The sequence below is a fragment of the Poecilia latipinna genome, unplaced genomic scaffold (assembly GCF_001443285.1).
Source record: "Poecilia latipinna isolate Pla-1442-1.1 unplaced genomic scaffold, P_latipinna-1.0 Scaffold601, whole genome shotgun sequence".
In the NCBI taxonomy this organism is placed as follows: domain Eukaryota; kingdom Metazoa; phylum Chordata; class Actinopteri; order Cyprinodontiformes; family Poeciliidae; genus Poecilia; species Poecilia latipinna.
Window position 1 is genome coordinate 113,011 of NW_015113217.1, and position 25,283 is coordinate 138,293.

The 25,283-nt window shown below is 36.9% G+C and overlaps 1 protein-coding gene across 3 annotated transcripts in view; it reads left to right on the top strand.

Annotated features, from left to right (window-relative positions):
- cdkal1 (CDK5 regulatory subunit associated protein 1-like 1) overlaps positions 1-25,283 on the top strand; it is a 196,181-nt gene that overhangs the window by 2,197 nt on the left and 168,701 nt on the right. For all 3 annotated transcript variants that reach the window (XM_015042782.1, XM_015042780.1, XM_015042781.1), the window contains exon 3: positions 509-621. In XM_015042782.1, coding sequence (XP_014898268.1) covers positions 509-621 — 113 coding nt within the window. The remainder of the gene's footprint in view (positions 1-508; positions 622-25,283) is intronic.

A 25,283-nucleotide genomic window follows, 5' to 3' on the forward strand; every position in this document is an offset into this window, starting at 1 on the left:
TGCCAGGATATTTAAGAGTTTACCGGCATTGTCAGAGCCTAGTTTTCTTCTTTAAAAGTAGGAGAATAAGAGCTTCCACCTGTTTGATAGTTTACTTTATTAAATTAATGGTATGACGGACCCTGTTTCAAATTAAAATGTTTCTTTGCACCACACTTATCTAACATCTCATCTTTGATGCTCAAAGCAGGATTCTTTGGTTGATCTTTTTTTTTATTCCACTGAAATAAAATGTGGAAAAAAACCTAACTTTTTTTGTGTTTGAGAAATTAAATGAATCAAAATTACAAGAAATAAAGCCTTGAATTATTTCACTCAATGTAGAACAGATCTGTACAATGAGTGTTACTTTCTGAAATGAGTGACAAAAAGTACTGAGCCTTTTCTTGATGTTCAGATTATTTATAAAGTATCTGTACGTGACTAAGGGAGTCAATGATGCAGGGCTGCTATACAGATTTATCATTTTGACATGCTGTAAAATACATATTTAATCATCTGTTTTTAGTTTGATCCCTGGCACCCAAAAGATCTGGATGAAAACGTGGGGATGCAGTCATAACAACTCAGATGGGGAGTACATGGCTGGACAGCTCGCTGCCAGCGGATACAAGATGACGGGTAGGAATCTGGTGAACCGAGTTGACTTGATGTCAGAAAGCAACATGACACACAAAACATCACTGATAGATTAACTAGAAGGATAGAGTTGTGCATAAACTGCTTAAATTGAAAAGATATTTAATTTTTTTCTCTTTTGTTGTGCATGGCTCAAATTTCTTCCAGAAAATTTCTGTCAGTATCATTGATGAACACAAGAGGGCAGTGTTATGCTGTCTATCAGCACCCTGTGTTTTATTGCAATTTGGATGTTTTGTTCTGAATAGAAGCTGTAACTTGTGTAGCTCGCTGTATTTTTTAATGCAAATTATTGGTCTATTTAAAGGTTTTTAATGATTTTTAGGGTTTACTAATCTTTAAAACATTTATTTTGTTTTAAATAAAATATATATTGATTATCAATACGTATTCTGATGCCTTTTGAAATTATCCTAATTGTAGTCCAAATGCTTTAGGGTAACACAACAATTTCTCTAAAAACACACAAGACTTTACAGTTGGCAAGTTACATGCTTGAAACAACTCAACTACATTAATGCTTCCTTTCATTGTAAGATTTACATGCGTTTTGTGTGGAGAGCATACATGTTGTTCTTGATTATAATGTTTCATTTATTTACCAGGTTATCAATTATTGGTAGTATAATTCATGTAGTGATGGCTTGTGTTGTCACTCCTTATGAACAGAAGCATTCATGTGTGGTTTTTAGAGACTGAGACAAAGGAGGAAAAGGAGTGTATCCCTGAGGCGTTTTTCTCTGCATGGGGTCTCCATAGCCACGAAGGGACATTAATCACATATTTCAAAAAATGCAAATGTACCCATTCATTCACATACACACAGTCCCTATTCACAACGCCCTCCTTAGCATGAGCCAACAGTTTTTGACTCGTCTGGTAATTTAAACCCCTGATCTCTTTATCTTTTCCACCTTTCTTTGTTTTGCAGTTTTTTTTTTGTCCCATGAGTTTTTCTGTGATTATAATGCATCGCTCTTACAGAGTTCCTCTTTACTTTGCTGTCTCACCTGTCCTTGTATTTGGTAGCAGATCTTTTGTTCAAGCATCTGCTGGGGCTTGATATTTTGTGTGCCATTAGTCACTCTATAGAACGCTGTGTTCAAAAGTGGAATGTGAAAGTAGACACTCTTGTTTATGTTTATAGTTCTCTGTTTCTAGGTGCATAAAGTGTGTTTTGTAACCTTATTTTAGTTCACGATGGGTTCGCTGACTTTCTTGGAAGTTCAGCGGCAAAAAAAAAAAAAATCCAGGTGTATTATAGTGTTATTTCAGATAAGCTTAGTTTGGAGTTCCAAAATTAGATTTTCTTATCTCTGAATTGAGTTAGTTTCTGGCTAATCTGATTTGAAAAAAGGACTCTGCAGTAATCATACAATTATAGTGGGTCCTAAAAGTGTTCAGCATTTCTATTAGATCTAATCACTGGATTATTTTCAATTTGCACCCATGGGAAGGTTCCCGTACTTTTTTTTTTTTTTTTAAATTGTTCTTAATTCATAACATAGATATTTGACAGAAAAATAACAGTATGTGTCTGTGATAAAGATAAAAAGCAAGTGCTGAATTATGACTTCGCATGGTGTCCAGTGCCCTCAGAAAAATTAAAAAACAAGACATGTTCAGGGTAAGAAATTTAATGGCACATTTCAAAAGGAATTTTAATTGGATCAAATGCAAATCGTATTGCAGGCCCTCTACCTAGTACATTTTGTTGGTATTTCACATAGTCTTGATGAAACATATTGACGTTTGTAGTTTAAAAAAAAGTTCAACAACTATTTATACTTTCGTCAGATAAACTTACTAACCATATGAAGAAATTGCTCACTGTTCTTCTTTCACTATGCTTACATTTTACTTGATTACTTTCCTTTGCAAGATCATGTTTTTAGGGAAAATATTTTACTACATGCCACTCTGTTTGGCATCTCTGTGTCTGTGTGTGACAGAGACTGTAGAAGGCAACAAGATACTCAGGCAATCCATTATTAGGTTTTCTAGCTGCAGAGCTTCTGTGGTGAAATGAAGGAAGGGACATATTTTTTGAAGACTGTAGACTTCTTTTGACTTGTCTTCCCTCAACCCTCCAAAAATATTGCATCTCATACCTGTGATTTCTTCCAATTAGGTGTATCTGGTTGTAATATCATTCTTTATGCGTTGCATGACACCTCAGAAAAACAAGCTTTAAATTATAAGACAATCTAAGGCCTTGGAAGATTGAATACATGAGCAAAAAATTTTTTGCTTGAATTTTAATTGCAAAGTATCCTTGCTACATTGTCTTTTGTAAATGCAACTTTGGTAGAAATCTGTGTTTTAGGACATTGATTTTTATTTTCCTGCTAGGAGTGCTTTTTGTTTTTCTTGATCTCTTACTTAACCTTCTTCACTTGTCAGACTTTCAAGGTTTTCAGCATAAATTGTCTTAGAATAACGCCCAAGGGGAGAGTAAATCATCTTTGTCACACATAAACAGAGAGTAGAACCTGAAGCTACCTGGAAAGTCACTCAATTTACTTTGCAGCTTAGGCCTCCTGGTTACTCATCAACTTGCACGACTGTGATGAAGAGAACATTTTGTCCTTAGTCCTGATTCTGGGAAAATAAGTTTTATAACTACTTGTTTCTACACGCCATATGTGGGGAAAAAAAGCGTTGCTAATATTGAGTTGTTTGTCTTTTAGATTACACTACTAGTTGTGCACAAAAAATAATTTTGTTCTATCCAAATCAAAGGAGTTTTGTCCTGTTTTTACTCCATTGCTTTTACAAAATCTTTATCAGTTTCCTCCTGAAACACTTTACCTCCATCCTTAGCTTAATGAAAATTTGCACTCAGTTTTTTTCTTTTACTATTACAGGAATTAATTTTCCAATACAACATCAGTGAAGGTTGCACTTATGCCGAGGGTGACTATTTACAAGAATATGTAGTGCAAACTGTGTGGTTACATAAAAGGCTCACATCTATATTGAAGTGTGTAGTTATTGACCAGACTAAACATTAAACAAAGAATAATTACTGCCTGCAACTACAGAAAAGGAAAAAAAAAATGTATAGCTGAAAATCAGAGTTTGCCTGTATTGTCTGGTCCAATCAAACATTATGTAGAATTTAATAAGGAGATTGAGGACAAAGACCTTCCACTGCAATGAACACATGACATCATCTCTTCCTCTCTCTCATTCTTTGTGCCTGTTTTCTCTCTTTCACATCCTTGCCCTCCCTTGTCTCCCTTTCATACCCTACTCTAAATCTTTCTTTCTCAAACTATGACATCACCTGGTGTGAAGCATAGTAGTAGTTCTCATGTCAGCCTGTAGGGGGCATGCTATGCCCACAGAGGAGATTTTTCTCAAAGAAAACATTACTGCAGTATCAGGATGAGGTCATACTTCTGAAAAAACGCTACCAATTCATAGTTTTTAGATTTTGAACTTTTTTAACATGATCTTATGTAATATGTAAAATAGGCCACCTTTAGTCATATCATCATTATTACTATAAGACACTGTTTTAGAAGTGAAGTGGCTTAAGGTTGAACACAGTGTGACTTTCATTTACAGAAAGTCTTTTTAAAATAATTTGGCCTTAAATCATTCATTGACAGGACATTGTTGGCTCATGTAGACAATATTTCCAAGTACCTTTTTTAAAAAAATAGTTCTTTGTTGTCATGTTTCCTTAATTCTTTCATCTAATATATTTAGATTTTGAATTAAGCACACTACAACACTATGTGTATTTGTACTTTAACTACACCCTGGCTGAGCTTTTCTGTCAAAGAAACCCACCTGTAACATTGCTCTCTACCTTTATTGTCTCTCAGCACTTGGGGGCAGGGAGTGGGTCTGATCCAATGTTGTTCCTGTGCTGGACCAAGGAGGGCACTGTTTACCCATTGTAATGCATCAGCACAAACACACCTCATTTGAGTAGCGGATCAATTTGCCAAATAGTGACTTCATAGAAAAGCATCTACACATAAACACACTCACTCACACATGCACCCTTTATGGAAAGTCACACTAAGATATTTTGATTGTTTTTGGCTGGCCCCTCTTCCCCCTCAGCCTCCTCTCTGCACAATCAGCCGCACACACAGCTCTTCAGTTTGGATTTTACATACCGGTTAGGCAAAATTACTCCCTGCTACACAATGTCAGCCAAATGAGGCATTTGCAGTTCCTGGTTTGGATGCAGGCGGTTAGAGGATATGGGTTTTAGTGAGAGGGTGTGAGCTGTTTAGATAAAAAACGATCTGAAAACTGATCCGCAAGTATTACGCCTGCTGCTGACTCTTAGGTCATGGAAGGAGCTGAATCATTCCAGTTTTGTGTGCATTTTTAGGTGAAAAAGTAAAATTTCATTTTTTTTTTTGTGCCTGATTTGTTGTACAGTTCCATCTTAAATTTATTTGCAAAAAACGAGGGAAAACTTGTTTTCTAGATATAGAGCCGAAACCCCTTCAGCTTACTCTGTTCGGACTTTGTACTGCATTGGCTTACAGCGCTGCTGCTCTGAGCACTCTACTCACTGTAGAGTATTTTCACTCCGATTGTGTGTATCTCGCATGCATGCCATCTCATTCATAAAACGACTGTTTCTAAATTATCTGATTGGTTCAATGTGCACGACGCGGCGTTACACGCCGCAACAATATAGCCAATGAAAACATACTATGTTGTGTTTGACTCCACCTCTCATACATACCCGCACACATCGGCTCACTCTGCCGGATCACACACACTTTCGCTCCTCTCACACAGAGTTGACGGTGTAGTGGGAATTGGAGTTGTAGAAGGGAGGCGTGTGAGAGACGGTTCCGTTTTTCGACAGCCCTCATTCTGCAAAATTACACAGATCGCCTGGTGTCTTTAAGACACTATGTGCTCCCTTGTCTTTCCTCTGTGGTTTAAGAGTCTGCATCAAGGCAGTCTTGCCTTAAGTGGCGAGGGAGGTTGTGAAAAAATTGAGAAATCTATGTAGGGAGAGAAGAGGAAACAAATCTGTCATGTACTGTAGGGTTTTGCAGTCGTGTTAAGAAAATAATACAAAAGCAGGCTAGAAGTGAAGGACTCTGACCAATAATGTTCAACTCAAAAAAGCTAGAATAGAAAAAAAAGATGAATGCTTTGCAAACTAAGTAAATCAGACAATAATGACAAATTTGTCCCTTCAAACAGTACCAGAACCCTCATGGCGTTTTCCCTGGATATAATGCAATAGACAAACAGGTGATACTTCCCTATTATCAGGTGAAAGTAAATGATAATTTTTAGTTTTTGATAGTCTGCATTTTTATTCAGCCTCCTAAAATCAGTACTTGGTATAACCATATATATATTGTCATTACAGCTGCTGTTCTTTTGGGGTTGTTTCTACGAGCTTTACAGTTATTGCCCTTTCTTTGCAAATTATCTCAAGCTGATGGAATGAAGAGCATCTGTGAGCATCACTTTTCAAGGCTTGCAACAGATTCTCAATTAGGTTCAGGTGCGGACTTTGGTTTGACCATTCGAATTTTGCTGAAAGGTGAAACTTTATCCAGTCTCGGATGTTTTGCAACCTTTAAAAGATTTTCTTCCACGATCGTCCTGTCCTCAGCTTCATACATCTTCCTATTCACTTTCTGTGTTTCACCGTGGAGATTGTGTTTTCCACACATTGAGTTTTGCATGTAAATTGGCCTGACTTGCACATTTTTCACGTTTCCTGCACCCTTGCATCGGTTGCACCTTTTGTCTTGTCACTCTGCCATACAGGTCAGGCGCAAAACTAGTAGTTCTGTCCTCCTTTATTTTACAGAGTTACTGTGAGACATAATACAAATGCACGCCACACTTCTCTGATTTTTTTTTGTAAAAAAAAAAAAAAAAAAAAAATCTGATATCAATGTAGTACTTTCTTGCTACTTAAGTGCTACTTTGTCTATTAGATAAAATTGTATTACAACAGAAGACTGTTTGTGGTTAAAATGTGACAAAATTTGGAAAAAGTTAAAGGATATGATTATTTCTGAGCACTCTACTACAATTTAAATGTTAGTACTGGTTTCAGTTAATTTGTTGGTTTGTTTCTTCATTTTTTTCAAAATCGCTCCCATCTTTTATATTTATACAGTTGTCCATAACATTTCAGTGTCTCTCGAATCCATGAATTTATCTCGAGTAAGCCGAGAAGGTAAGGATCAGCCATTTAGATAAGAGATTAGATTGATTCCAAGACCCGTGCATGTATTTGTGTGTACCTGATGAACCTTACAAGGTGACTCGCGTTTAGGCATCACCCAAGAATCATTTAAAAGGCAGGGATTAAGGACTCCATCCATCCTGCTTTAGAATTCCCACGAAGCACTTCTCAGCCTCATGTATTGATTCCTTTCAGAGAATGAGTTTTAAAGCAAGCCTCACTAATGGTGTGAGCCGACTGATTTATCAAATCCGAAATGAGAAAAGTGATAATCCAGATGAACTACTCTTTACTATATTTTTCTGTGGACATTTTACTGAAAGAGATACCCAATGGTTGCTTTTGAGCAAGCATTCTTCTTCAGTAAGGACTTAAGCTCCAGGGGGTTTTGTATTTCTTTTCTGTATTTTTACTTTACTGAAATAAAAATTTTGCCAAGTTAACAGCAGAGTAATATTCTCTTGAACTAAATTGGTTATCCCATTTTTTTTTTCACATCTTAAAATATTAAACAGGACAATAATTGCAACCACAAATGAGTAATCTGGTCCTCCCTCAGCCCAGTCATTTGTTTACTTGTGCTTTAGTGTCTTCACATAAGGTAAAAAGATAAATGATGTGCGGTGGTGGAAACACTCCTTTATTTTCCTGCCTTGGTGAAAAACGCATTTCCGATTTTACTTTGGGAGCTACCTACTGAGAGAATCTCTAGTTTAACAGGAACGTTGTATTACATTTCTCTAGGAGCACAAATTTCCTAAAGGGATGTAATGGGAAAATTACAGAAGGGTTATGAGTAATGGGAAAAGGCAGGAGCTGAGAGACTGGTGGTGGTGATAGTTGGAGGAAGGGAAGGACCAAAAAAAAAAAGTGCACACGAAATGTTTGAGAATGAGGGTCATAAATGGGAAATCTAGGATAGAGTATGAAGACAATAGTTTATGAAACCCATGCAACCCGAGTATAAAAAGGGACTGTAACAGTTGAAGATGCATTTCCATTTGTTTGGTAAAAACATGTCTGTATGGCACCATTCATACAAACACAATTTAAAATGCTTCAAATGACATAATAAGACGAGAAGCATATTAAATGAACTGTAAGATTTAAGCATCCATCCATCCTCCATTGTCTCTCAGTGATCCAAGCGGGGATTCCAGGGGTAACAGGTGTAGTAAGGGAAGCCAGTCAGCCCTCTCCCCAGCCACACCGAAGGCATTCCCAGGTCACACAGGATTATAAAGCCCATCCAGCGAGTTCTCGGTCTTACCTGAGGTCTCCTCTAGCTAAAACAGTGTCTAGCCACCCGTGGAGGAAGCTCCTTTTTGCTGCTTGCACGCATCATCTCCAGAGTAATTTAAGCATTCCATGAAAATATGCTAAAAATATTTAGAACAAATAAAAAGCCAAAAAATGAATTATTAGACTGATTAAATAAACCATTGCCTTTAGACAGAAGCTATGGGAAGTCATATTTTTCTTCCACATTTGAAGAGGTCGACTGTGTTTGCACCTTTCATTAAGCATTTTGCTTTTTATGAATACCTCACTGCTCTGGGTCAGTCCGGCTCTTCAACAATTCATACCTGTAAAACTATTTCCTACCCACGACCCTAGCTGATTTGTATCAGTGTATTCTCTTTGTAATTTGGCTTTTTTGATTAATTGTGGAAATGGCTAGTCTTAAAATGCTCAAATCTCTTAAATACTTCAGTTGATTAGTTTTTTTCTTTTAGTTGCCTTTTTTTATTATCATTAATTGTGCTTCTATTCTCAGTTTGAGCCAGTTCACTGAAATAAAATTTTGAAAGATTATCACCTTTGATCAAAGCAAAAATACCTGCGTTAACCCCTGCTGGTAGATATTATTTATCAGTCAGGCAGCACCCATGCTGCGCTGAATATGTCTGTCTACTTGTGTGTTTGGAGATCAGTGGCTTATTCATACAAAACAACAATTCTACAGTCATTCTGAAGAAATAATCATTTATGTTTAAAAAGTTTGTATCATAAGCTTGGCATAAATTGTTCTTGGTTGTCTTATGTTGACGTTAACCTGTTTTCACACAAAAGCTGCATCTTATTGACTCAAGAATTTTATATGAAGCAGCTATTTCCTTGTTGCAATTTCTGCTTTGTGTGACAGCCATATGATTCCATTAGAAATAAATGTGGAGGAATAAATTGGAACACAATCAGCAGTTTCCCCTTCTAATGGTTTTTTTGAGAAACATTTGGAGAATCTATATTTCCAGAGGATTTTATTATGAGACCTGCGTGTTTTGAGTGTTGTTACACCAACAGAATCATTTTGACATTTCACGTCTTCATCTGTTCAATAGAGCAACATCAGGAGTTTTCCATTACTTTATTTTTTTCTTTGTCATTGAAGTTCAAGAGTTTATTGTTTTTTCTTAACAGAGAAGCCAGTCGCACAAATTTACATCCTTTGTTGTTTGGCATCTCATTGGTTCCCGTTTTTTTCCTCAATTTTGAATAATTATCCTGTCCAGCGTTTTTAAAGCTGAGAGACACTTTTTAGCCTTCCTGTTAATTTTTCTTTCACCTCTTTGATTCCCCTGTCATCTCAGCTCAACAAGGAAAACTAATGTAATTTTCTTCATGAAGTGGAAATTAAAGCCTAAAAGACATTTGTAATTAATGTGGGATGCAAAGCTGCTGGCTGGATTGAAAAAGAATGTGGGTCATGTTGAGTTAAAACAAAGAAAAGTGATATTTATGCATTCAGGGACATGTTGTAAAAGACTTCTTAAATCTCATCACCTCCAAGGTTTTTTGCTCTCCGTCTTGGCTCCGCTCATGTTTTGGAATATGACCTCTCCTTTATTTTAGGTGTTCAGTATTCAGCCATCAGGGTCTTTACTTACTGACCACCTGCTGAAAGAGACAGCACTGATGACCTGCATCTCTGGGTGTGGATGTTCATGTTAGCCCACCTGCTGCAATAAAAGCATTCGCTACATCTGTGCGAGGACCAACGGGTGCAACGGGGTATTTGTACGAGGTTTGCATTTATAAAGTTTGTGAGGTCTAGTCAGAATTTTCAACAAATCATTTACTCAATTCTTATGTATTTGTGTATATTTTACCATGTGTTGCATTGTAAAAACTTGTCAAGGTTTGGCTTTTAGTAATCTTCAGGCTATTTGTGAAGATGATGTATCAATACATGATTCACCTTCACGTGAAAATGTTTGAATTCTTGTTTCTCCTGACATTCTTCTTGATGACATTTTTGTTTCAACGGTTGTTGAAGATGTTTGGATTGTGTTGGTATGTTGAGCATGCCTCTGTCCTTCGTAGGAAATCAACTCTGTTTCTCCCTCATCTTTCTGTCATGCACGTAAATACATAGGCTAAAATAAAACTTTCTATAAAGGCCTGACCTGATAAATATTTTGAAAGATTGAAGGTCGGTGGTTATTCATGGGTTGGACTAAAATAATGTTTTTGCTCTGCACAAGGCAGTGTCTACACAAGTAATAGTTGGATGGTGTGCTTGTCTACTTCTTTCACAAGTTGTTTGTTGTGTCTTACTTTTCTTTAAGGCTGTGAACTTCACTTCAACCTTGCTTGCCTCTCATCCTGTGGTTACATTGGCAATGTACATCAATACAGAGTGAAGTTAGCAGCATAAATACAAGTAATGTTTAGCCTTGAAAGAGATCGATGGCAACACATTGATTAAGCATCAAACATGGCCGCGAGTAATTTCCTGTTCTCCTGTGTGTGACTCTGTGTTGGAAGGTGAATGATTGAGTTCAGGACACTGGTAAACAAGATGGGAATAACAAATTAAAAGGTTTTTAAATGAGCTTCGGGGTCGACTTAAGGAGACGTTTATGTTCGGTATTATTTTAGTTATTTATTCTCTGCTGTTGATACAATCTCCATTCCCCCCCCCTTCCGAGAAGCTGATCAAACAATCCGGCTCATTGATGCATGCACATAGGGAGAAGTGTGTGAAGTTTCTTGATGATCAGTTGCTTTCCACATGGCAGACAGATGGCTCTTCTAATCTTTCAGACAGACACTGCCATTCCAGATCTGATGATTGCTGTGTGCTTGCAATTGTTGTGCATCTATCCTTCTATGGTTTCCTCTGTTTCACTCTATAAATCTATCAATGCAGGACTCCATGTGCAGTTGTGTGGTCCTCAGCTGTTTGATGCTACTCATTTTACAGTTTTGCTTGGAGTGCGTCCATGCTCTTGTCATTGTTTTTGATATATAATGAGTAGTTGAGCATAAATATTATGACTCGCTTCTTAACCCGAACTTTGCCTGTTCTTTGATCTTTTGTCAGCCTTGTATTGATTGTCTTAATTAATAATGAAGCTGCTAAATATTTGCCTCTTCTTTTCATAGACTAAACACATGAGAGGGTGGAAAAAAGAGTAAAGCTCCAACTAAAGCTGGTTATATTTCGTAATTGTGAGGTATCAGCTTGCATCTGTTTTTATCTGGGACTGTGTATTTCCAGCATGGGACCCAAAGTACACATTTCTCTGGTTTAATCTTTTAAATATTTTGAAGTTCTAGAAAAAAGGCAACTCATCTTCTCTATTGGTACTAATAATCTTATTGTATATTTTTTCCAGTATTTGATTATAATAATCAATGTTGTCAGATTTTAGCAAAGCTAAGAGCTAAAATTGAGAAATGAGCCTACTAATACTTTTACAACAATTAAAACACCAACACCATTCATGCAGCAGGTAAGTTACGCAATGAAGGCATCAGATTTATTGTAATAACTTCAGCTCATATTATTTTCAATATTTAACAAATCTGTGATATTAATAACCATGTTGAATTTGCAAACACCATCATTACATTCCTAGCTCTGATTGGGAAAACAGGATTGTTTTCTGCACAATCCTGTTTTCATGATGAAAATAACTGATAACAAAATAACTGTTGGCAAATGGGAATAATTAGATATTATGAAAAGGAAATGTATAATGCTCCAAAATCAAATGTGTGACATAATACATGGAAATGAAGCAACACCACACTTTGCCTGAATCTCATGACATTAGGAGTATTGATACATTCCCTGTGTGACTACCTGTCTTGGTGTATTGTAATTCCCTGACAGCATGGCTGTCTCGGCTTGATTTAGTTTCTCTGACCTGATATCTGATTAAAGAGACTCAGACGTGTGTAGGAGCTGGATTAGCATATAAAAAGACAGTGACAGGACATCAGATAATTCTGATGCCATCTGTTTTTAATGGAATCTGTTAGAGGGAGAGATGTGTGTGTATGTATCTGCATGTGTGTGCCCTTCCTCTGTGTGTGCTCCCCTCCCACAACTCTGTGCTTCTCATGATTGGTCTTGCAAATGTTTTAGCCCATTTGTATTTTGCACTCCAGATTTTGTCCTCTTTATTTTCCTTCGAAGCACTTTGTTCTCAGAAGGAGCACATCAGCATTAACATAAATTCTGAACAAAAACATCAATTATTTATATCTAAATTGCTCCATTATTTGGCTGATTTATTGATTTGGAGCCAAATTGCACAGCATTTCAATTTATGCCTGCTCCACCTGCTTATGCATGCTTGTTTGTGCTCACAGTCATGCAAGCACTAATGCAAAAGGCAGTTTGGTTCTATGAAGTTGCATCTGTTTCACTGGATTATCAATCTAGATGTCAGTTGCAAGCTTTCACAAATCATATTTTGATAGATTCTGTCACCTTCTAGTGCACACAACAGTCAGGACGCGAGCAGCAGATTAAGAGCATGCATGTGAGGCTTAGTCCTTTAGATGGCATGTAGAAATGCTGCATGATGTATGAAGAGAAGAGAACTGTTTGCTTTGGCTGTAGGGAAAAATAGAAGAACTTAATTATTAGGCTTTTGTGTTAAACATAACACAAGTTGTCTTAGACGTCAGGACTACATTTGGACTGACTTGGTGAATATATGTAAAGGGCTGCAAGCTATTTCTATGCAGTGACTGTTACTGGCTGCATACCTTGAGCAGTCCTCATCTTATCACCTGCTGACATTCACATTTCTTAAACTGTTCCACTCAATGCACATCACCAACAGCCTGTGGCGCTTTATTTGTAAGTAAAATCAGAAGGAAGATGTTCTGTATCTTTTTGAAGAATTTATTTTAGATGCGACAGTTCTGCAGGGTAAAAAGCTGAGGGCAACATTGGATTTTAATTAAAAAAACATTTATTGATTATGTTGGAACCACAGGTGGAGACTGAAGGATCGCAAGGTCTATATTGCTGTTACTGGACTGTGAAGGTGATGGATGTGTTTACAAGAGAGACTTTCAGCTAGAAAAAAAACATAAGTGGTGTATTTAGCTTAGCTTTAATTATCACATCTCCATGTTAAGTTATCACATTTAGATCAATGTTTTATGAGCAGGGCAGAGCATTTTCTTTATTTCCCAGAAGGATATCATGTAAACGAGTATTTCTCTGGCTTTTCTGATGTTTCTGCTCGTCTTTGTGTTGATCTCTCTAAAATAGCGGCTTCTTGTCTTTCCTAGTTCTTTTCTTATCCTGAATTTCTTTGTTACAGGGTTATTTTCTCTCTTTTTGGTTTCTCCGCTCTGACTTAATTCTTTCAACTACACTTAGTTTGCATTTAAATTTAACAGTTTGCTTTTGCAATCTTAGTCTTTTCTCATTGTCAGTTGGTTTCTGTGTTGGTCATTGACTGAGCTTGTTTAAGGCTGTGAAATAATTCTCCCCCCCCACTGCTGTCTTCAATCTTTCCTATGTTATCTCTATTTCTTCTTCCGTTGATGATCATTAAGGAGTGATTCTGAAAAACATGAGCATCCGAGCAAGAAATGATGAGTTGGCTTCAAACCTAACACACGCACTGTCTGACTGCTAAAGCAACAGAACAACTGTTCTCTGTATTGCAAGAAATAAGGACTCTACGTCGTGTTTATTTGCATATAATTTGCATATGAACCCCAACTGACTGTTTTTGTAATGCCAAGAGGCTAAATTCAGTATTTATTACCCAGGCCATAAAACTACTTTTCACTTTTCTGCTGGCAATTTGCATCTAATTTGCATGTCTCCATAGCTTGGTTCTGGGAATAAGGGGCCAGATGACCTAAATTGTTTCAATTTCACGTCGAAATAAAAACACAGAGGAAGGTCTAATTATTACTATTAATCAAATTAGGACAGTTCATGTGGAGCGTAAATATGTGAATGTCTTTTCTGCATTAGCAAGCTGACGCAATGCGTGCGCTGTACAAGCTGCACGAAAGCTCCCCAATGAGTTTTTTATTATTTAGTAAAACATTTTTACTGTATTTTAACTATTATCCAGTTTTAATGAAACCAACTGAGGGTTTGTTTTTAATTTTAAGTTTTATTATATTTATATCCATTTTACAGTGTTTTGGTAACAACTAAAGTTTCTGCTTTTTTGGGTGTTAGCTGGGTGTTATTAATGAGTGACCCTTGCTAATGTTCTGAGGGAATCTCTAAAGAAAACTGAACTTGTTTCCATTGAATGTTTTTTTTTATTTTTTTATTTTTTTATCGTCACAGACTGTTGCTTGTTTTAATTGTTACACCAGAAGGGTAATTCTAACTAAAACAATCACAGCAATAGCCTGTGAGTGTTGAGGGATTTTTCACGGACTTTGAATGAGTAATATTTATTTAGTCTTGACATTACATTTAAAGAAGATGGACATGATTAATAAAGACAAAGTGGAATGTTTTTCAAACAAGATCATGAAATGGCGATCTAATTTACTTCAAAAGCCACAAAAAGAGTTCAATTTAATTTCAGCACTATGTTTTCGCATTGCTTAAAAAACCTGAGGATAATGAAACCAGACTGGTTTTGATACGGGATCAAGGTTTATATCTGGTACTTGAATGTTCAGAAAATCATGAAATTTGAGTGCGAAAAATGCTAAGTATTTAAAAATGTGTAGGAACCCCAGTGTTCATTCCTATTGCTATATCTGAACATAAACCTAGACCGCAGATCATTGATCTCTGTCCAATGAACAGTTATAAAATATCACTTGCCCGCCCCCTCATAGCTAAACAACTGAACATCCATCCATCCATCCATCCATCCATCCATTTTCTGAACACCCTTGTCCCTCAGTGGGGTCGGGAGGGGTGCTGGTGCCTATCTCCAGCTAACGTTCCGGGCGAGAGGCGGGGACAACTGAACATGTCTGTGCTTTTTCTGTATTGACTATTTAAGTAGTGCTCCTTTTAGCTACCACCTCAGTTTCTTTTTCTAAGGCTAAAGCCACAGCTGCCACAGTTCAGATTCAGCATTGAACTTTGTTTTATTTCCTTTTCAAAGGACAGGTGAGCTTTTACATACAGGTGGCTCCTACTGCTCTTCTTTTCTTTAGCTTGCTCTGTCTTTGTTTCTCTTGCAGGTGACAAGCGGGAGAAACACTCTACCACTCACACACACGCACACATGCATGCACACACACACATGCACATGCATAGATCTTTTTCGGTTCTCTACCGCAAAATTTTGTGCACAGAACAGTCTGAGGTACTGTTGCTTCTGTCAGGCCTGTATGTACATTTGTTAAAACCCTCCTTAAAGTTACTCCCACAGTGTTTCACATGAAGGGTCAAACATCCTATTTAATATTAACTGCCGTCTCCTTGAGTAAACAGCAAATATAATCACATTTGTAATGGTACAGAAATATTGTGTCAATATTTGCCCACTCTGTTATTGTGAAATGGGGAACTGACTGGTTACAGTGGCGTGTATGATTTTGACGGTTGGCTTGAACACATCTTCTCTTCTGCCTCCAGCCACAGATGTACTGATAAAACTTTGACATTTCAATAAGAAGATTGGGAAGTTGTTTCAAAAATACAATTATGATAATTCTTAAACTTTAAGTAAACACTAATAAAGCTGTCAGCCAGTGGCTCTTAAAACAAGCTACATAAGGCTGGTCAGATTTTAAAGTATATTGCCTAAATTGGACAATGATGAGCATTTGTATTCTTTACTAAATAATCAAGTAAAAAAAAATAAAATAATTTTTTTTTTTTTGTATTTCTGAAATCCAAACATTTTGTTGAAAGGTGGGCCACCTTTAATTTAAAATAGACTATTTAGAAGGTGCTCTTAGAGCAGGTTCGCCTGTACCAGCATTCATATGAGCACTCTAACGGCTCATTTTCTGAGAACGCCACACAGGTTGCAGGGCGGGTGAGTAAAGCTGACAATATTCAGTACGTGAGAAAATTCTGAACCAATCAGAGATTTATGGTTAATTTCTGATCTTAGGGATTTGTAAAGATTGAACTAGTCAGCAAGGATTTTAGTTGATTTTCCTTTTTATAACTAACAAACCCTCTTCCTAATATTTCTGTCATTTTATGTTGTGAGCAAATACAACCTCCTATCATTTGTGAGTGCATTTGGAGCTCTTAGCATTACATAGAGTATTTAGACCTTTAGCTTAACTCTCAGATTTCCAGAATGACTAGGTTTTCCAAAGCAATCATGTTCTACAAGAGGCAGCTTTAAAGCTCAGGAGGATAAGGTAGACCAACTTTATTAGCCTTACTGGTATTTACTGTAATTGACTGAGTGTCTTGTCTTTAAGGCAAAAACAAATTCTGGCAAAAGTTATTTAGGAAACATTTAAAGCTACAAAACAGGGAAGCAGCAAACCGAACAGTATCTGTTGTTGCCTGAATTATGAGCAGAAATGCCTCCTCTTAAAAACACTCTATTAATTTCTTACACTGGTTGGGTGTATCCTCACTCATACTTAAAGCAATTAGCTTTAACTTTCCTACTCTAGCTTTATCCTCACCAAAGAGTGTGTTAGTTGGCACAACCTGGTAATTCTCAGCTATGCTGTGTTCACTGATTGCAAAAGGATCCGACTTTTGAGATTCCAACTGGATAATCATCGGTCAGGCCTTGTCGAGCTGAATATTGTCAAATTCTGGTCATCAGCCAGTTTTGTGATGCATGCACAATTATTACTAACAAATTTGATAATTACACCCAAGACCTAATTGCACAGTTTAATATTGGATATTAGTTTTAGGAGACGGACAACAGTTCAGCATTTGGTTATGTTTTTGTTATTTGATATTCATGAATTACAGCTTGAAATCAAATTTTTTAAAAAAATGATTACACTCACTCTAGAAATTACATAGCAAGACATTTTTTTGTAGCAGAAATGACAATTTGAAACTTCTTCAATTTGGAAGAAGGCTCTTTATCTGTTCAGCTATTGCATCTCCACCACCCAGGAACTAGAAAGTGAATCCGCGTGTCATGTCTCACTCTGAGCTGTGTTTTTTAACGTAAAATCCCTGGTATATTACTCTGTCAGTCAGTAACCTTCTTGCTCCTACTTTCTCCCAGACACTCTGACTTCAGTGCCCTTGACTCTAATAATCCCTTTCTCACTGTGTGAAATATCTTTTCATGTCTGCACTGATGATCATAATGGTTTTCTGTCTGAGCTGCAGACTAGTGATTGGCCCCAATTATCGCATGAACCTGAGGCTTCAAATCATCTTCTCTTTGCAAGGTGAGACATGTAATGGCAAAAGGCCTGGTTTCCATCCCGTGCCTTTATGCAGCTCAATAAATCACATTTAATGTCCATTTAAGATCTTACTGACTCGACTGCCAGATGTTTATCATTACTTACCTCTGTTGTACATGTCGCCCCAGAAGGCCTCCCGTCTTCTTTGGCAGTGACGGCTTTGAAGCTTTATCGCTCAAACTTAATCGAGTTTTTCTTTTTTTTTTTTTTTTACACGTTTGATGCAGAGTGCCCAGTTCCACACCCACTTCAATTACGGCGCTTCCGGCTTTAAATGTAATATATTGACCACTTCAGGTGGAGCATAAACACAGATCAAAATCAGCAATTGTATGTGTGATAGGTTATTTGTGCTTCAGTTTTATTGATTCCCTCTAGTTGTAGCTTTAGAAAAGTATGTGGACTCGGGCGCATCCACTGTGACTTTGTGATCAAATGTAAAAGATACAGATTGACTCCAGCCTCTTGCCTCATGGAAACAAGACCCTGCCATACAATTAGCACCTTTCTTGACTTGCAGCATTCATCATTCCTGCTCCACTTTCAGCTGAACCTGGCTGCTATTTTTCACTAAAATACCCACACTTAATCTTCTAATACCGTCTCTTTTCACCGTCTTCATGTTGCCACATTTTGCTCCGTTTCTTCTGCATATTTTAGGTTTTCTCGTCCTCATTTTCTTCAGCCCATCTGTCTTAAATCATTAGATTCTTTATTCATCTCTTGATTCTTTCCCTCCCTCTCAGCCCACCATCCTTTTAGCTGCTGTCTCTTACAGCTTCTATCTGTCAGACTGACTCTAACTCTCTAACAGCAAAGTACTCAGAGTTGTTAAGGACAGTGGAAGAATCCCAAGTGAATAGATCTTTTGGAGATGTTGTCAAACTGTTGACGTGAGTGCTATCATGGACCCCTGCTGTGCTTAACTCCGTGTACCCTCCTTCCTTCCCAGAGCACACTGATGCGCACACTTACACCCAGCTCGATCCGCCTTCAGAGTAGAGATGATGGATAATATGCATGGTATCATCACTTTGAATTTCAGATGGTTTTCTCTTGTGGATTGTGATTCTGTTTTGAATACATTGTGGTACATATGGTTTGTATGTATGAGTGGAAAATGCAGATGTAAGAAACAACAACCCAATCGGAAATGCATCTTTTTCTTATAAGCCTTATAAACTAATCATTTCCAAAAGCCAAAGAAAAGTACAACCATGTACACCTTTCTTCCTGTCATGAACCTATTTTTAAAGTATTTTTTTAAGGTTTATGATTTGGTTCTACTGCTATATATTGCAGTGTTCTCGGTGAGTGAAGTTATTTTTATATTTTTTTCAACTACTTATGCCTTGGACACCGTTTCATTGAGGTATTCTTTTGTTGTAATGAAACCTTTTGCAGATTAATATCCCTTTTAGACTATTATTTCAAATTCCCAATTCCATAAGGAACATTCTTTTGTTGCCTTATCTATGCATTTCATACTGTAGCAGATGCAATTAGATTAACATATAAACCTGGCATCCAGGGATGTTTTTAGGATTTGCCTTCAAATTCTGCAAAATGAGTGCCTCGGTTCTTATTTACTGTGTACACTGTACACTCACACCACTCCTAGAATCAGTGTAATGGCAAATAAAATACTGTAGCAAAAGTTTTGAAAACATGGCTATTTTTCTTCAGACACTATATATGTGCTTTATGTAAGCTGTATGTTGGTTTTTCACCAACTAAGAGTTGCCACATCTCACGGCCAACTTAACTAGGATGGGGGAAAGAACACGTTTTCATGTCCAGTCTTTCCGTTTTATCCATATAAAAATGCTATAAAAACAAATGCATGGGATAGTAATGTTTAATATTTGGGGTTAAATACATTAATTTTCTTTTTATAAAGATTTAATATAGAATGCCATCCTCATTTGTCCTCACAAATTCTATTGGGAAATATGTCTAAATTGACATTTTTCTGCTTTTTGTTGATGGTGCGCACAAAAACTCTTTTCTACTTTGTAGTAAGCATTCGGTTCTGATTGACAGGTTGCAACATATTGTTGGTAGCTGTGTGTTTGTGTGTGTGTTTGTGTTAAGTCAGCCGGCATCTCTCTAATGACAGTTGATTGCATTATCATCCACGGCTGAGTGGTTGCTCACACAGCTAGACGGATAGACCAACTGCCAAACCCCAAGGCCCCTCAGTGTGTGTTTTTCCGTGTGTCTGTGTGCGCGCGCTTGTCTTCATCTTAATGTGAATGTGACCGTGTGCTTGTGCAAGTCTTTTCTTGTAAAATGTGATTGGAGGTGAAAATCGCAAGTCCACTATGACCCATTTACAATTCGCCACGTCAATGAGGCAAATGCAACAATACACACACGTGCACACTCGCTCACGCTTAGTTTCCCCCCAAGGAAAAGGAACCTTTTAGACTGAAATATTGTCTGTTGGGACTCTGGCTTGTCCTAACCAGAAATTCAAAGGTTGCTTCGCCGAACACACCCATTCTCACACACATGCTGTGGAAATATAAACATGCATATGAGGAACTGTAGCTGTAACAACACTGGAATACAGCTGGTTTTTAGGCTACAGATGATCAATTTTACTGCATGCTGTCATTGATTGCTTTAACCATCATGGATGTATTATGTTTGAAGCTAAAACACATGTAACGGATTAGTAAAAAGCAACCTCAAGAAAACCTTCCATTTTACACTTCATGCTGCTCAACTTGTTGATAACTGTTATAATTTGACTTAAGGGCATTACATACTCTAGAGAAAATTTTGTCAATGTAGTAAAGAACAAGAGTAGAGTTCTTCCTCACCAGGACCCTTTATGCTTTAGAAGCGGTCAAGTGAAGAAATCCTGGAAGGTCGTCATTTGTTCCTCACACTGCAGGATTTATAATAATAATAAAAAAAAAAGGAAAATCCATAAAAAATATATAAATAAAAGAATGAACACTCATGATGCCAATGCTAAAAACATATTTTCAATTCTGATATTTCATTGTTCTCAAGGGGAAACTGGTATGGGGTGGTCAAAGCTTTGCAAAAAGTCTAGATAATCAATTGGACAAAAATTTTGAAAACAGTTAATGACTAGCAGCAACACTTACTTAAAAATACACTGAGAATTTATAATTAAATACAGATGGCTTTTAGGCTTTATGCCATCATGGCTTAATCATTTATCTTGCCCTCTTGATTTTGAACAATTATTCTTTTTCTCCAATGAACCATAAATCAAACATTACACTTTTTTTTTTAATAAACCTACACAATCAAGTTGCTATATGAACTTGGGCTAAAATGTTTTAATCTACTTTGTTGAGTTATTGCTATCAGAAAACAAATTGCTGCTGACTATTAAAATTCTAGAGAGATGCAGTCCTGACAGTGATCTCAGTTTTGAGATGTACAACAGTGGCGAGTGGGTCACTGCCCTATCCTGCCCTCCAGTCCACCTGTCCTCCCAGGCTGTAGTCCTGGCACTCAGCTGTCTGGTCAGCCTATCAGCCATACATCCCTTATTGGCTAGTCAAGTGTGTCTATTCACCCCAAAGCCACCCCTTGCCCTTACTTGCTTCCCCCAATAAACCAAGAGAGTAGTATTTCCCAAGGTCATTGTGTTCTCTCTCTGTGTGTGTGCGTGTGTGTGTGTATGAGAGTTGAGCGATTTTAGGGGGCAGTGGAGAAGGAATGATGGTGTGTTTGAAATGTGTGGGATGGATGGAGCGTGGAGGGCAAAAATAACAAGAAGGAAGACTGTGTGTCTGTGTGAGGGGGTAATTGGGTGTGTGTGTGTGTGTGTTGGATCGGTTGGAAAGTGGGTCATGGTGTGATTTGTGAAGCACCAGGAGCATCATATTGACCCCGAGGGCAACTGTCTGCTTCTCTTCTCTCTTACTTGGAAACCCGTAGACGCACACCAACTCCAACGTGTTTTGCTGTTGAATATCATTTACCACAACTGAAGAGCAGAGAATCAGAGACGCTACAGATCTGCTTCTTCAGTATAGAAATGTGTGATGGTTATTATATTTTATTTATATAAAAATGACTGAAACTGCTGAACGCCAGTGGAGATGATCACTGTCAGAAATTCATCCATATTGCCCCTCATACTTCATGTAATCCTTTCATTCAGTCAGATGTTAGATATATTTTACACTGTGTATGTAGCTGACAAGGGCATTTTGGGAGACCGCTTGAAAATGTGTCAAATAATCTGCCTGAAATGGAAAAAAAAAAAAATATGATCTTCTAACCATCATTAGTGAAACTGGGGTTATTTCTGGTGCATATCCATCATAGTGAGGGGAATAAAAGGGATCGTCATGAAATCTTCATGGTGCTTGGACAGCAAAGAGTCTGGAGGTTTTTCACCTCCATAAATATACATAATCTGGCTACAGTGAGATTCACTGAACTGCCTGAAATCAAAAAGATGGATGATCTATAATGAGCACAGATTTGAGATGCAAAATGCTTGGCTTGTGGACAGTAAACAGATGTGTTTTTAGTTTTTCATCAAACCTGTATAGTGACTTGGCAGGCAAATGCAGAGTTGAAACTACGATCAAATTATTTTTCAAAAATCAAAATGGATGTTACGACTATATCATATAAAACAATTTTAACATGAGCCTGAAAATGTATAAACTGTTTTATTTTGATAAAACTCTTTTTTGGCCCTGAACGAAAACTTGATGCAATAAATTTGGTCAAATGAACAAATCCAGATCATGTGGTAATCATGTGGTTGCCTATCAGTTTGTTTGTACTTGGGTATATTCCTGAGTCATAGAGATGGTTAAAAAAAACCCGCTTAAATCTCAGGTATCATTTAAATAATTGTTTTCTATTTGTTTTATTTATTTATTTATTTTTGTGTGTGTGTTTGCATGTACAGTTAGAAAAGTCGACTCAGTTTAGATTATGAATCATGATAAATCACAAACTCTGATTGACCAGAATAACTTCTGCTACGACTCGAATATCGGAGTTGTACAGTTTGGTATAGGATTTACAAATTAAAGTTTAGACAATATTAAGTGTCCAGTTACGTAAGGTTTGTTGGTGCAGTGGATTTGGTCAATGATGAAACTGATGTTTGAAAGCAATCGCTGGCATGCTACTTTTACTGCATTTTCACACAGGAATGCATGTCAAATTTGATGTTAGTGACGCAATATTTCAGATATTGCCGTCCACATTTCTGGTTTAAAATCGATATTATGAAAATTAATTCTGACTCATGAGAGGAGGAAGTTCTTTCAGGGAGGAAGTTTAGTCAAGTTTTATCTTGAAACCAAATCTAACTTGCCTGCTTAACACACAAAATCCTGTAACCAAAGTAACACTAAATGTTTTTTTTTTTTATTTATTTACTTTTTTTAATTCTGTTTCCATGCAGATATTTTACAATTTGGTTTGATATATAAAGTTGTTTTAGGTCCGGGGTATGCCATTTACATTTCAGATAAAACATGCGTTGGGAGATTCTGCAAATAAATCATACTTTTCTGTTTAGTGGTAAACAGCAGTAAATAACAGCTGACTTTAGTTCACAGGTTAGTGTTTTCATCTGTGATTTGGCACATATGCATGTATGTTTTCCATCTCTGACCCTGCAGCTGAGCCTGAATTTTGATTCCCTGTGCAATGCTGCTAACACCTGTGGGTAAATTGACATCCACACATGCAAATGCAACAAAAGAAACCAAAAAGGCATTATGTTGCAGTTTGTGAAAAAGGAAAGATCTAATTGCATAGATCATGATCATATTTTGGTTTAAAAACAAAACTTTTATTCCCAGTGGGGTACTGTCTGTCTTGCTTTGTTTCTACTCATTTAGCTATACTCTGCATCCATGGATTTAGTTTTCTCATTTTCCTTCCCATACAGTTATCCTTTATTCCATTTATTTTTCAATGTTTAGCCATGACTCTTCAGTCCTTACTAAAACCCCTCCAGCTTTGTTCATGATTCCATCATTCTTATTTTTTTGAGTGCACCTGCTCCCATCTCCATAGTGAGATAGGAATGCGTTATGTATGATTCTGTGTGCACGTAAACCCAAACACACATGCACACTCAAATACTGACCACAGGTGCTGCAATCCCAACATGTCTGTCTCAGATAATTCAGAGTCATGACCTCACCATCCAGTTTTACCTGGGGAGATTTTTTTCCAAATAGACTGTCTGTAGGTCTACATATGTGAAATATTTCAATGCATACACTCGGGAACAGATTGAGACAAAGACATACACACACAGCAGCACTTGTTATACGAGGGTCAACAGCTTGGCATAGGATGTTTTCTTTAATTTCTATTTGGGAACAAAACCAAAAAAGTCCACTCTTCTGTGTCTTTTGAAGGAAAATTAATTAATTAGCAGAAGCACTAACACTGCTTCTACTGCAATTTTGTTAGACAATGAAAGGACCTGTTAAAAATACAAATATAAAAATCATTTTTGCCAAAGATTTCTTTTTATTTCTATATTTAATATTTTCTGTAGTAGCATGTTTGTACACACTGTAATGCGGAGTTCAGAAGTAGGTATAACACCACACCCTGCTGGAGAGTCTGTTTACAAAAGATGCATGCAGATGGTTATTCATATCTTTACCCTCTGGCCTCAGTTTCATCAGATAGGTCAACAGTTTTTGTTCACATTTAGTTCTAGTGAACTCTCACAGCCTTGTCTAACCCATGACAGGCAAAAAATAAACAAATTACTTTTAGACAATTGGGTGCATGTCAATGCTCATTCAAATTTTATGCAAATAAGAGATTCCCAAAATTTTCCAACAGTCCATCATGATTTTATGTCATGGAAACTTGTTGCTGCGTTGGTGAAATCTGTTTTCTCACAGTGAGATAAAAGATGTAATGATAGCAGACAAATGCATTTCATTGTAGCATCTTGCCAAAAGGAAAAATATTAGTTTTTTTCTTTTTTTTTTTGTTCAGTTGAAAGGCAGTTTTATTTGCCGACTTAATGTTGAGATTTATTCATACTACCTTATAATGGTTTGTTAGGCAGGGATCTAAGCTTGTTTGAGGCTGAAATAACTATATTGCTGAAGTCAAATTCCATTTCCTGGACTTCCTCAGATTTCAACCTAAGGTCACATGTGGTTTTGGTTAAAATATTTTACACAGTGGATACATTGTTAGATTACATCAAGTCTTTTTGCATTTAGTGAGAATACCCAGCAGTATGCATATAAATAGATCCCTAGCCTGTGAACAAAAATGATTTTTTTAATTTAATTTAATTTTTTTAAATCTTATTTAGGGAGATTTTTATTCAAATACAATGTTGGGGTACTTAAAATTGGAAATCACAGTGCTTTTTGTAACCTTACAGAAATAAAATGCATGCATTGGTGTGTGGGTTGACCACTGCCAAATAACCTTAAGGTTTCTGATCTGCCCCTCAATAAAAAAACAAAACAAAAATGTAGCATACTTATATTCTCACAAGGATCATGGAAAATATAGGTGTAGTGTTGAACCTTTCGCAGGAGGAGTGCAACAGGATTCTGTCTAGGCATAATATGTTTAACTCCACTCAGCCGTTTTTCTGAGTTCAGGTTTTAATCTATAAATGCATAATTTGTGCTGTGTGTGTATTAGAGCTTTGCAGATGTTTTTGTTCCTGATTCTTTATGTGACTGTGTGTGTTCACTTTAAACTGGTCTTGAAAACTGCCCTGGGGTGAAGAGGAAACGGCAACCACACACCTGAGACTCCTCCCTGCTGTTTTGTGTATGTTTGTTTTATTGCTTAAGACCAACAAAAAAAAAAAAAAAAAAAAAAAAAAAAA